General features: G+C 41.8%; 1 protein-coding gene across 1 annotated transcript in view; it reads right to left on the minus strand.

Annotated features, from left to right (window-relative positions):
* Window positions 1–1,155: 1,155 nt before the first annotated feature.
* Window positions 1,156–13,509, minus strand: part of pygb (phosphorylase, glycogen; brain) — a 115,801-nt gene continuing 103,447 nt past the window's right edge. Inside the window, exons 19-20 of the mRNA XM_067989313.1 lie at window positions 9,947–10,013; window positions 1,156–1,926 (exon numbers count right to left, since the gene is read on the minus strand). Coding sequence (XP_067845414.1) covers window positions 1,774–1,926; window positions 9,947–10,013 — 220 coding nt within the window. The 3' untranslated portion in view covers window positions 1,156–1,773. The remainder of the gene's footprint in view (window positions 1,927–9,946; window positions 10,014–13,509) is intronic.

Consider the following 13,509-nt stretch of genomic DNA (forward strand, 5'->3'; position numbering starts at 1 on the left):
AAGTACTCTTTTAACAACTTGATACGTGTTAATCACTGCCAGTCAATCTCTCTGACACTGAAAATTAACTATTACAAGTGTGGAGTCTCATTCCTTCAGGTATTAATTGTTGTTGGAGATCTTAAAAATGTAAAATTAAAAATGTTACTTTTCCTTTCTGTCTCTTTTTCTCTCTCTCAATCCAATCTTTCTTTCCCTCTTTATTTTTCTTTCGGTACCTGATTTGACATTGAACTCATCCACTCTAATTTACACTTCCTTCTCAGCCCTTGCACTGTTGGTTTCACAATCCTTCAATCTGATTGGTTAAGGAGATACACAGTTGCTTACCCTGCTCACTCAGGTCCCAGATGTCCAGTTTCTTTCACTGTGACATTATCAGCTCACACTTTCAGCAACTTGCCACTCAAAAAATTTTAAAAACCTAAACATGCAAGGGTAAGTCTAAATAACGGCAGACGCTGTTAGATGTCCTGCCACAGCAAATTATGGCCCACCATTCAGAAGAAGAGCAGGGGAGTTCTTCCCGGTGTCCTGGCCAATATTTATTCCTCAACCAACATCACTAAAACAGATGATTTGGTCATTATCACATTGCTGTTTGTGGGATCTTGCTGTGCGCAAATTGGCTGCCGCGTTTCATACATTACGACAGTGACTACACTTCAAAAGTACTTCATTGGCCGTAAAGAGCTCTGGGACATCCTGAGGTCGTGAAAGGCGCTATATAAATGCATGCCTTTTTTTCTTTTAGTAATAAATTATGGATAAAGGTTTCTCTCCTCCCATTTTTTAACCATTATTTTGTATTTTCTCTTTGTTTCTATTGATCTTTGCTGGCTCCAGACTTTAACCACATCCAGGTTTGACACAATTACAATTTTAGGAAACTGATAAATAACATTGTGTAAACAAAACATTCTTCAGTTCATCGACAGACCAGGTCGGGTCCCTTGAAATCGCAGAACAATGGAATGAGGAGGCATCAATAACTAACCGAGAACATCCAGCAGGTCATTGTTCTACTGACTGTTCCCCTCCGCTTGCTTCACTAAAGAGGCGACTCTGAAATGCAAAGTCAGTTCAAATGTCCAAAAAAATCAATAGTAAAAATAGGCCAGGCTGTGACTTTGAATGAGGGAATCGCCACACGTGTCAAGAGAATGTTTTAATTTATTCTTAAATCTTCTCTCAGGTTTTGTTTCAAGCATTCATGACTTGACTGCTGGTAACTTCTGTAAAGGTTGTCCCACCACTCATGCACAAGGAGACATTGGAAAATAAATCTTGGACTAGTTTACTTGTAATTACAGGTAGTGCACTCAAGAGAACAAGCATCAAATTAAACAGTACAGACACTCCCGTTAAAGGCTTTATGTGAAAGAAATAATAAGACAGGCTACAGTTCCAAACCCAGCTCCACCCAATGGACACAACCAAGATACTGAATGTCTAGCGCAAACAAATAAAAGTTCAGACTCAGAAGGTTAATCCTTTCTTCGAAGAACAGGCAGATTTATAATTCTATTATAGAAATCTACATTTTAAAAAATGATCTAGGTAACAGACATCATGAAGACAATAAACATCCTTTCACTGAAACACGTGTTTTAATAAGGTGCACAGCAAGTGTGTTTTATAAAGACAAAGACTGATGCAAGGCCATTTCAGTGAGAAACACTAATCTGATACATGGGCAGAGGTGTGGGACAAAAACACATCACCTACAGTGCACACACTGCCCGTCTTGACAACTGATAGGCACTTAATGTACTAATCTTTGGGTTCATTCGGAGGAGGAATCTTCACGTCTGAGGGCTCCACCCCCCAGATCTCTCTGGCGTACTGCGTGATGGTTCTATCACTTGAGAACTTGCCAGAATTTGCGATGTTTTTAATTACTTTCTTAGTCCAATCCTTTGGATTCTGTGAATAGATAAAGGACGTCACTCATTGATTTGCAAGACATGGCCAGAAAATAAGACTGTGTGAAATACTTGGAAAAGTATGGGCTAATAAATGAAAGTCAGCATGGATTTGTTAAAGGAAAATTGTGTTTGACTAACTTGATTGAGTTCTTTGATGAAGTAATGGAGAGGGTTGATGAGGGTAGTGCGGTTGATGTTGTGTATATGGACTTTCAAAAGGAGTTTGATAAAGAATCACATAATAGACTTGTTAGCAAAATTAAAGCCCATGGGACTAAAGGGACAGTGACAGTGTGGATACAAAATTGGCCATGGGACAGAAAGCAGAGAGTAGTGATGAACGGTTGTTTTTCAGACTGGAGGGAAGTATACAGTGGTGTTTCCCAGGGGTCAGTATTAGAACCACTGATCTTTTTGATATATATTAGTGACCTGGACTTGGGTATAGAGGGTATAATTTCAAAGTGTGCAGATAACACAAAACTCGGAAATGTAGTAAACAATGTGAAGGATAGTAACAGTCTTCAGGAGGACATACAGACTGGTGAAATGGGCAGACACATAGCAGATGAAATTTAATGTAAAGAAGTGTGAAATGATAGATTTTGGTAGGAAGAATGTGGAGAGGCAATATAAACTAAATGGTACAATTTTATAGGGAGTGCAGAAACAGAGAGACCCGGGGGTGTAACATCATGAAGGTGGCAGGACAAGTTGAGAAGACTGTTAAAAATGCATATGGGATCCTGGGCTTTATTAATAGAGGCATAGAGTACAAAAGCAAGGAAGTTATGCTAAACCTTTATAAAACACTGGTTAGGCCGCAGCTGGAGTATTGTGTTCAATTCTGGGCACCACACTTTAGGAAAGATGTCAAGGCCTTAGAGAGGGTGCAGAAGAGATTTACTGGAATGGTGTCAGGGATGAGGGACTTCAATTATGTGGAGAGACTGGAGAAACTGGGGTTGTTCTCCTTAGAGCAGAGAAGGTTAAGAGGAGATTTGATAGAGGTATTTAACATCATGAATGGTTTTGATAGAGTAAATAAGGAGAAACTGATTCAAGTGGCAGAAGGGTTGGTAACCAGAGGACACAGATTTAAGGTGATCGGCAAAAGAACCAGAGGAAACATTTTTTTACGCAGCAAGTTGTTATGATCTGGAATGCACTGCCTGAAAGGGTGGTGGAAGCAGATTCAATAGTAACTTCAAAAGGGAATTGGATAAATACTTGAAGGGAAAACATTTACAGGGCTCTGGAGAAAGAGCAGGAGAGTGGGATTAATTGGATAGCTCTTTCAAAGAGCCGGCACAGGCACGATGGGGTGAATGGGCTTCTCCTGTGCTGTACCTACTCTAATACTATTTATACACAGATATACACACACACACACACACACACACACACACACTTTGTCTCTCTCTGTCATACACACACAATTCTGATGAATTTCTGAAGCACAGACATTTTACCAATGACTGACTTGTTCCATATAATGGCCCACAGAACAGTCACGGAGTCCAGAAGTGATTCATTGTGTGGAGCTGGTCAACATTTCAATCTGATAAGGTGCAAGGATTTCCTTCTATTTACTAAACGATCAAAGTTCCAAACTTTAGGCAAATCTCAATGTTGCAGCTCATACATGTGACTACTCAATGAATATCAAGGGATATGGGGATGGTGCAGGAAAATGGCGTTGAGGTAGAAGATCAGCCATGATCTTGTTGAATGGCGGAGCAGGCTCGAGGGGCCGGACGGCCTGCTCCTGCTCCTATTTCTTATGAAATGAGGTACTGTGGAGATTTTATACAGGGAGGGATATAGACTTATTGATCGCTGTTTATGTCGATCAATCCCAATAGAATGATCAAAATCAGTATACTGAGTCACAACCCATCTGTTCTCATGTCATAAAATCATTGAATGTTACAGCACAGAAGTAGACCATTTAGTCCATCAGATCTGTGCCAGTATTGTTTCTTCACCGAGTCTAATTCCTCCCTGATCAGTCCTCCCTCCGAGGCCATGTAATAATCATTTGTTCCTATGTTATTGTTTTGTGTTTGCTGCAGTTGTTTAGGTAGCTTTATATCAGAGCCTGGTTGGAATGAAAGAAATGTAAACAAGGACATTCAACTCCACATTGAGAAATCCAAGTTTTACATTTTTCCCAGAGATAATCAGGATATTGGGTGGCGCAATGGGTTAGGCACTGACCCTGGAAAATGGGTTCAAATCTAGCACCAACTGACCTGAAGAAAAGTCACCTCCGTTAATTAACTGTCAAGATTTTACATGAAATTAATCTGTGCCGTTTGAATTCAGTTCATAGGCTGTCCCTGATAAAGTGTTCCGAGCTCCAGCACCAACAATTCTCTCTGTGACAAGCACAAAACATACTGATTGATGCAAATCAAATGCCTGATCCCAGGGCATTCAACTGGCTTCCTGTCAGCCCTTAGGACTAGGCCCGATTAGCTGCTTGGTTTAGGGACTTCTAATTTGTCTCTCTCTCTCTTTCTCTGCTTGAAAATTGCTTAATTCTTTCTCTCTGACTGCCCACCATTATACATTCTCTTCCTGTAGACTCATTTCACTCTCTTCCCCACCGCCCCCCCCCCACCCCATTCCCCATCTCCACCCACATTCACATTTAGTTACTCACTTAGGATGATGTTGTGCCTTTCCTGCTGGGTGGGGCAACACCTGTGATACTGAACCCTCGTGGATCCTCTCTGGGTGGGGCAAACGTATGATACCGAGCCCTAGGGTTCCTTTCAATGAATTTACCCCAAAAATACATCTCAGCAAACATTGCAGCCCCCAGTGAGCATTTTGGTGTTAACATGTGAGGCGAGCGCAGTGTAAAAGGAGAGTCCGAGAGCGGGAGGAGAGTCCCAGAAGTGAGCGCAGTGCAAAAGGAGGGTCCGAGAGGGGGAGGAGGGTCCGAGAGGTGAGCGCAGTGTAAAAGGGGGGTCCGAGAGCGGGAGGAGGGTCTGAGAGGTGAGCGCAGTGTAAAAGGAGAGTCCGAGATGTGAGAGCAGTGTAAGTCTAAGGCAAGGGCTTCAATTGTAAGGGGAACAGAAAGGTGTTTCTGCGGCCGCAAATGTGACTCCAGGATGGTATGTTGCCTCCCTGATGCTCGGGTCAAGGATGTCATGGAGCGGCTGCATGGCATTCTGGAGGGGGAGGGTGAACAGCCAGTAGTCATGGTCCATATTGGTACCAACGACATAGGTTAAAAAAAAGGGATGAGATCCTGCAAGGTGAATTTAAGGAGTTAGGAGATAAATTAAAAAGCAGGACCTCAAAGGTAGTGATCTCAGGATTTCTACCAGTGCCACGTGCTAGTGAGCATAGGAACAGGAGAATAGACCAGATGAATGTGTGGCTGCAGGGATGGTGTAGGAGGGAAGGATTTAGATTCCTGGGACATTGGGACTGGTTCTGGGGAAGGTGGGACCTGTACAAGCGAGACGGGTTACACCTGAGCAGGACCGGGACCGATGTCCTCGCGGGGGTGTTTGCTAGTGCTCTTGGGGAAGGTTTAAACTTGAATGGCAGGGGATGGGAACCTGAGCAGGGAGATAGAGGATGGGAAAACAAGGATAGAAATAAAAGACAGAAAGGGAAGAAGCAATAGTGGAAGGCGGAGAAAACAAGGGCGAAAAACAAATAGGGCCATGGTGCAAAATAAAACTAAGATGACTAGCAATCTTAAAAAGACAAGTCTAAAGGCATTGTGTCTTAATGCGCGGAGCATTCACAATAAGCTAGATGAATTAACAGCGCAGATAGATATTAACGGTTATGATATAGTTGCGATTACGGAGACATGGCTGCAGGGTGGCCAAGGATGGGAACTGAATATCCAGGGGTATTCAATATTTAGGAAGGACAGGCAAAAAGGGAAAGGAGGTGGGGTAGCATTGTTAGTAAAGGAGGAAATCAATGCAATAGTGAGGAAGGATATTGGCTCGGAAAATCACAATGTGGAATCTGTATGGGTGGAGCTAAGAAACACCAAGGGGCAGAAAACGTTGGTGGGGGTTGTCTATAGGCCCCCAAACAGTAGTGGAGATGTAGGGGAGGGCATTAAACAGGAAATTAGAGACGCATGCAAGAAGGGTACAACTATAATCATGGGTGACTTGAATCTACATATAGATTGATCAAACCAAATTAGCAATAATACTGTGGGGGAGGAATTCCTGGATTGTGTACGTGATGGTTTTCTAGACCAATACGTTGAGGAACCAACTAGAGAACAGGCGATCCTAGACTGGGTATTGTGCAATGAGAAAGGATTAATTAACAATCTTGTTGTGCAGGGTCCCTTAGGGAAGAGCGACCATAACATGATGGAATTCCTCATTAAGATGGAGAGTGAAGTAGTTGAATCTTAAACTAGGGTCCTGAATCTAAATAAAGAAAATTACGAAAGTATGAGGTGCGAGTTGGCTATGATAGATTGGGGAACTTTACTAAAAGGGATGACGGTGGATAGGCAATGGCTAATATTTAAAGAACGTGTGCAGGAATTACAACAATTATTCATTCCTGCCTGGCGCAAAAATAAAACAGGAAAGGTGGCTCGACCGTGGCTTACAAAAGAAATTAGGGATAGTATTAGATCCAAAGAGGAGACATATAAAATTGTCAGAAAAAGCGGCAAACCTGAGGATTGGGAGCAGTTTAGAATTCAGCAAAGGAGGGCAAAGAGATTGATTAAGGGGGGAAAAATAGAGTATGAGAGTAAACTAGCAGGGAACATAAAAACTGACTGTAAAAGCTTCTATAAATATATCAAAAGAAAAAGATTAGTGAAGACAAATGTAGGTCCCTTACAGTCAGAAATGGGGGAAATTATAATGGGGCACAAAGAAATGGCAGAACAATTAAACACATACTTTGGTTCTGTCTTCACAAAGGAGGACACAAATAACCTGCCAGAAATGTTAGGGAACCAAGGGTCTAGTGAGAGGGAGGAACTGAAGGAAACCAGTATTAGCAAAAAAATAGTGCTATGGAAATTAATGGGGCTAAAGGCTGACAAATCCCCAGGGCCTGATAATCTACATCCCAGAGTACTAAAGGAAGTGGCCCTGGAAATAGTGGATGCATTGGTGATCATTTTCTAAAATTCTATAGACTCTGGAATAGTTCCTACAGATTGGAGGGTGGCAAATGTAACCCCACTATTTAAAAAAGGAGGGAGAGAAAAAACAGGGAATTACAGACCAGTTAGCCTAACATCAGTAGTGGGGGAAATGCTAGAGTCTATTATAAAAGATGTGATAACAGAACACTTGGAGGGCATTAACAGGATTGGACAAAGTTAGCATGAGTTTATGAAAGGTAAATCATGCTTAACAAATCTACTGGAGTTTTTAGAGAATGTAGCTAGTAGAATAGATAGGGGAGAATCAGTGGATATGGTGTACTTGGATTTTCAGAAGGCTTTTGATAAGGTCCCACACAAGAGGTTAGTGTGCAAAATTAAAGCACATGGGATCGGGGGGAATGTACTGGCATGGATTGAGAATTGGTTGACAGACAGGAAACAGAGAGTAGGAATAAATGGGACTTTTTCTGGGTGGCAGGCAGTGACTAGTGGGGTACCGCAGGGATCAGTGCTTGGGCCCCAGCTATTCACAATATATATCAATGATTTGGATGAGGGAACTAAATGTAACATTTCTAAGTTTGCAGACAACAAAAAGCTGGGGTGGGAATGTGAGCTGTGAGGAGGATGCAAAGAGGCTCCAATGTGATTTAGACAAGTTGGGTGAGTGGGCAAGAACATGGCAGATGCAGTATAACGTGGATAAATGTGAGGCTATCCATTTTGGTTGTAAAAACAGAAAGGCAGATTATTATCTGAATGGTGATAGATTGGGAAAAGGGGAGGTTCAATGAGATCTGGGTGTCCTTGTACACCAGTCACTGAAAGCGAGCATTCAGGTGCAGCAAGCAGTTAGGAAGGCGAATGGTATGTTGGCGTTCATTGCAAGAGGATTTGAGTACAGGAGCAGGGATGTCTTACTGCAGTTATACAGGGCCTTGGTGAGACCACATCTGGAGTATTGTGTGCAGTTTTGGTCTCCTTATCTGAGGAAGGATGTCCTTGCCATGGAGGGAGTGCAACGAAGGTTTACCAGACTGATTCCTGGGATGGCAGGACTGACGTATGAGGAGGGATTAGGTCGACTAGGCCTATATTCACTAGAGTTTAGAAGAATGACAGGTCATTGCATCGAAACATATAAAATTCTAACAGGACTAGACAGACTAGATGCAGGGAGGATGTTCCCGATGGCTGGGGAGTCCAGAACCAGGGATCACAGGATACGGGGTATGCTATTTAGAACCGAGATGAGGAGAAATTTCTTCACTCAGAGGGTGGTGAACCTGTGGAATTCTCTACCACAGAAGTCATTAAATATATTCAAGAAGGAGATAGATATATTAATGCTAAAGGGATCAAGGGATATGGGGAAAAAGCGGTAACAGGGTACTGAGTTAGACGATCAGCCGTGATCATTTTGAATGGCGGAGCAGGCCTGAAGGGCCGAATGGCCTACTCTTGCTCCAATTTTCTATGTTTCTATGTAACATGATTAGCCCGCTACACACGGTGGGATATCGTCTTTTAGAGACATCGAGAGAGAATGGGAACGGTTGAAGGAAATGAACAGCTGACTGGATTCCAATTCTCTGCTGCCTGCTTCAATTCCATTTGGGATCAGTAGATGGTTTGTCCAGGATTTAAACCGAGGATTTTTCCAAAATTCCCCAATTAACCTATTGTAGAATCGGGAGCTGGTGAAATGTAGGAGGGATGGGATTCCTTTTCCGGTTACTGGTAGTTGAGTTCTAGTTCAGAATGGATGATTCAGAATGAGAGAGATCATGGGCTTGAGACAGACACAGAATGATCCATGGAGGGATTTAAATACAAATATGATAATGAGGTGCCAAGAACTTAATGAACTGCCCGAAATAGCTGGTGTGTTTAACATGTTATAAGCGGTGCCTTGTAATTGACTCCTCTGGTCAGAAGGTCGTGGTTCAAGCCCCACTCCAGTGACCTGAGCACATAATCTAGGCTACTTCCGTGCAGTACTGAGTGAGTGCTGAACTGTAGGAGGTGCTGTCTTTCAGATGAGACGTTAAACCAAGGCCCCCTCTACCCTCTCAGGTGGAGGTAAAAGATCCCACGGCACTATTCGAAGAAGAGCAGGGGAGTTCTCCTCGGTGTACTTGGCCAATATTTATCCTCAACCAACATCGTTGAAAATAGATGATCTGGTCATTATCTCATTGCTGTTTATGGGATCTTGCTGTGCGCAAATTGGCTGGCGGGCTTCCTACATTACAACAGTAACGGCACTTCAAAAGTACTAATTGGCTGTAAAGCGCTTTGGGACCTTATGAGCTCGTGAAAGGCGCTATATAAATGCAAGTTCATTGTAATGGTAAATTATTAGCGCCATTTGCCTGATATAGGCAGCTGCCCGTGATAAGCAAGGACAGTGCCAGTGGTGGGACCTGTACTTTCTACTTAAAGCGAGGTGATGTGAACTGTATATGGTCACGTTGCCAACCCTCCTGGATTGTCCTGGAGTCAAAGATTAATCTTCCGGACACGCCTGCGAGCAATCCAGGAGAAAAATACAATAAGGGCATTTTCTTTTCCTGCTTCGTTCCGCCTGGACTCGCGACAAAGAGCAGGGCTGCGATGATCCCAGGATGCATCGCAACCCTAGCACTCCGGTAAAACTCATGCAATGGATAGAGTGGTTTCTAGAGCACTGACAACTGTGGGTATTGTAGCCACCATTATCAAATGACAGACATGTTGGGCAACCAATGACAGGAGGGTGGAGGGGGGGGGCGATTGAACGTGGAAGGTCATGTGATGAAACCCCCCAGAATACGGTCCAACCAGAATTGGCAACTCATGGGATGATTTGGAGACCGCATTAACACAGTAAGCCCTGTAGGAGCCTCACCTTATAAAGCTCACTAACTTTCTCTTGACTTTTGATGTACGACTCAAAGTCAGCAAACACTTTAAACCTGAAAGAAATGAAAACCAAGATTAAGTGCCCAGTACAAAGATCCTGCAAACAGCCAGCCCAGAAAGAACGGATTAAATATACCAATGCTTAAACACAATTGGACTGTTATCAGATAGAAGCTTGCAGTTAATTGGACTAAACAATTCAGCTCGTGATGTATGGCCAGAGTTTCAAAAGATAACAATTTTTTAAAAAGTGTCAAAGAGTATTTGGTAAGTTTTGCCTTTTGAAACTCAGCCAAATTAATATCTGACTGATGTTGCTCATGGATGTCATAATCTTCTTACAGGAACATCTATTAGCAAAATAGTTTGCAGAATACACGGTCCTGAATTAACATGGACTGTGCAACAGTTATTGGGCGACCCACGTGTGGACACAAGGACCTCACCTGCCCTTTGACCTTCAAGGGAAAAGATCATAGTTCAGACGGATGTTAGCAACCAACATTCAACCAATCATATCTGGAAGAATCCATTCTGGGGGAGGAGTGGGCGTGAGGGGAGAAGATAGATAGGAACATCCAGAAGAATTACTGCTATAAATATATTGTAGTCATTGTACAATTACTCTGTGTAAAATAACTTAGAAAAATAAGATGAAACTTGTATCTTGATGCCGGTCAAAGCTTCTCATTTCGCTTGTGTCAAGTGACAGAACTGGTCGTGTGGCTGAGCCTAGTGCAGAAATGGAGGCAAGTGCCACGGATCACTGTGAATTTATCTTATAAACATAACTTAAAGAAACAATGGCAGGAATTATTGAGGGGGTGACGAGAGGTACTTTCACTCTCGGGCAGCTCAACGGCATTGAGCTTCGGAGCACCAAGACTCAGTGTCATGGAGTAGCACGCTGTAGTTTTGATCGGCCTATTGTGCTTGGTTTCTAATCTCAGCCACGGACATGGGGCCCTATCTGGGCAGGACCTAGTATCAAGTATCAAATCAATTCTGAACCCAAGTTATTGGTACACCAGGTATTAGTTACCTACTACTCAACAATTAGCTGCCACTTAACACCTATCTGACCTGGCTAGGTGATAGCTTGGTGTGAAGTGGTAGCTATCATTATTAACAGCTAAACAACAACTGAGATCGAGCACGATATACTCCTATTAAATAAATCTTTCAACAAAAGTCACCAGGTTAACACTTTATAAAACAGTATTTTTAAAACTATTATTCTGAGATTGAGATGTCGTGAAACCTGGGATTGCTGCAGAATTAACATAAGAAATAGGAGCAGGATTGGGTCATGCGGCCCCTCGAGCCTGCTCCGCCATTCAAAAAGATCACGGCTGATCTTCTACCTCAACTCCACTTTCCCGCCCTATCCCCATATCCCTTGATTCCCTTAGTGTCCAAAAATCTATCGATCTCTGTCTTGAATATACTCAATGACTGAGTATCCACAGCCCTCTGGGGTAGAGAATTCCAAAGATTCACAACCCTCTGAGTGAAGAAATCTTTCCTCATCTCGGTCCTAAATGGCCGACCCCTTATCTTGAGATTATAACCCCTAGTTCTAAACTCTCCATCCAGGGGAGACAGCCTCTCAGCATTTACCCAGTCATGCCTTCTAAGAATTTTATACGTTTCAATGAGATCACCTCTCATTTTTCTAAACTCGAGAATAATAGGCCCATTCTACTCAATCTCTACTCATAGGACAACCCACTCATCCCAAGAATCAGTCTAGTGAACCTTCATTGCAACCACTTCTAAGGCGAGTATATCCTTCCTTAGGTAAGGAGACCAAAACTGTACACAGTACTCCAGGTGTGGTCTCACCAGAGCCCATATGATTGCAGCAAGACCTCCTTACCTTGTACTCCAACCCCCTTGCAATAAAGGCTAACATACCATTTGCCTTCCTAATTGCTCGCTGTATCTGCGCATTAACTTTCTGTGATTTGTGTACAAGGACACCCAAATCCCTCTGAATAGCAACATTTCTTAGTCTCGCACCTTTTAATAAATATTCTGCTTTTCTATTCTTCCTACCAAAGTGGATAATTTCACATTTCCCCACATTATCCTCCATTCTGAAGATGCAGCTTATAAGATACGTGTGAATTTCAATACAGAGCAGGGAGGGATAAAAGCTGGGAAAACACCAAATATATTAGTGTACTGCATCCAACAGTAAAATATATTAGTGTACTGCATCCAACAGTAAAATATATAGTGTACTGCATCCAACAGTAAAATATATTAGTGTACTGCATCCAACAGTAAAATATATTAGTGTACTGCATCCAACAGTAAAATATATAGTGTACTGCATCCACAGTAAAATATATTAGTGTACTGCATCCACAGTAAAATATATTAGTGTACTGCATCCACAGTAAAATATATTAGTGTACTGCATCCAACAGTAAAATATATTAGTGTACTGCATCCACAGTAAAATATATTAGTGTACTGCATCCAACAGTAAAATATATTAGTGTACTGCATCCAACAGTAAAATATATAGTGTACTGCATCCAACAGTAAAATATATAGTGTACTGCATCCAACAGTAAAATATATTAGTGTACTGCATCCAACAGTAAAATATATTAGTGTACTGCATCCAACAGTAAAATATATTAGTGTACTGCATCCACAGTTAAATATATTAGTGTACTGCATCCACAGTAAAATATATTAGTGTACTGCATCCAACAGTAAAATATATTAGTGTACTGCATCCACAGTAAAATATATTAGTGTACTGCATCCAACAGTAAAATATATTAGTGTACTGCATCCAACAGTAAAATATATTAGTGTACTGCATCCAACAGTAAAATATATAGTGTACTGCATCCAACAGTAAAATATATTAGTGTACTGCATCCACAGTAAAATATATTAGTGTACTGCATCCAACAGTAAAATATATTAGTGTACTGCATCCACAGTAAAATATATTAGTGTACTGCATCCAACAGTAAAATATATTAGTGTACTGCATCCAACAGTAAAATATATAGTGTACTGCATCCAACAGTAAAATATATTAGTGTACTGCATCCACAGTAAAATATATTAGTGTACTGCATCCACAGTAAAATATATAGTGTACTGCATCCAACAGTAAAATATATTAGTGTACTGCATCCACAGTAAAATATATTAGTGTACTGCATCCAAAAGTAGGACTTTACTATGACACTTTTAAAAAAATAATTCTCGGGATGTGGGCATTACTGGCAAGGCCAGCATTTATTGCCCATCACTAGTTGCACAAGTTTGATTCAACTGAGTTGCTTGCTGAACCACTTCAGACGGCAGTAAAGAGTCACCCACGTTGGTGTGGGACTGGAGTCACATATAGGCCAGACTGAGTAAGGACGACAGATTTCCTTCCTTAAAAGGACATTAATGAGCCAATTAGGTTTTTACGACAAACTGACAGCTTCATGGTCACTTTTACCAGATTTTTAAAAAAAACTGAATTCAGATTCTCCAACTGCCATGGTGGGATTTGAACTCACATTCTCT

The sequence above is a fragment of the Heptranchias perlo genome, chromosome 8 (genome assembly GCF_035084215.1).
Source record: "Heptranchias perlo isolate sHepPer1 chromosome 8, sHepPer1.hap1, whole genome shotgun sequence".
Classification (NCBI taxonomy): Eukaryota; Metazoa; Chordata; class Chondrichthyes; order Hexanchiformes; family Hexanchidae; genus Heptranchias; species Heptranchias perlo.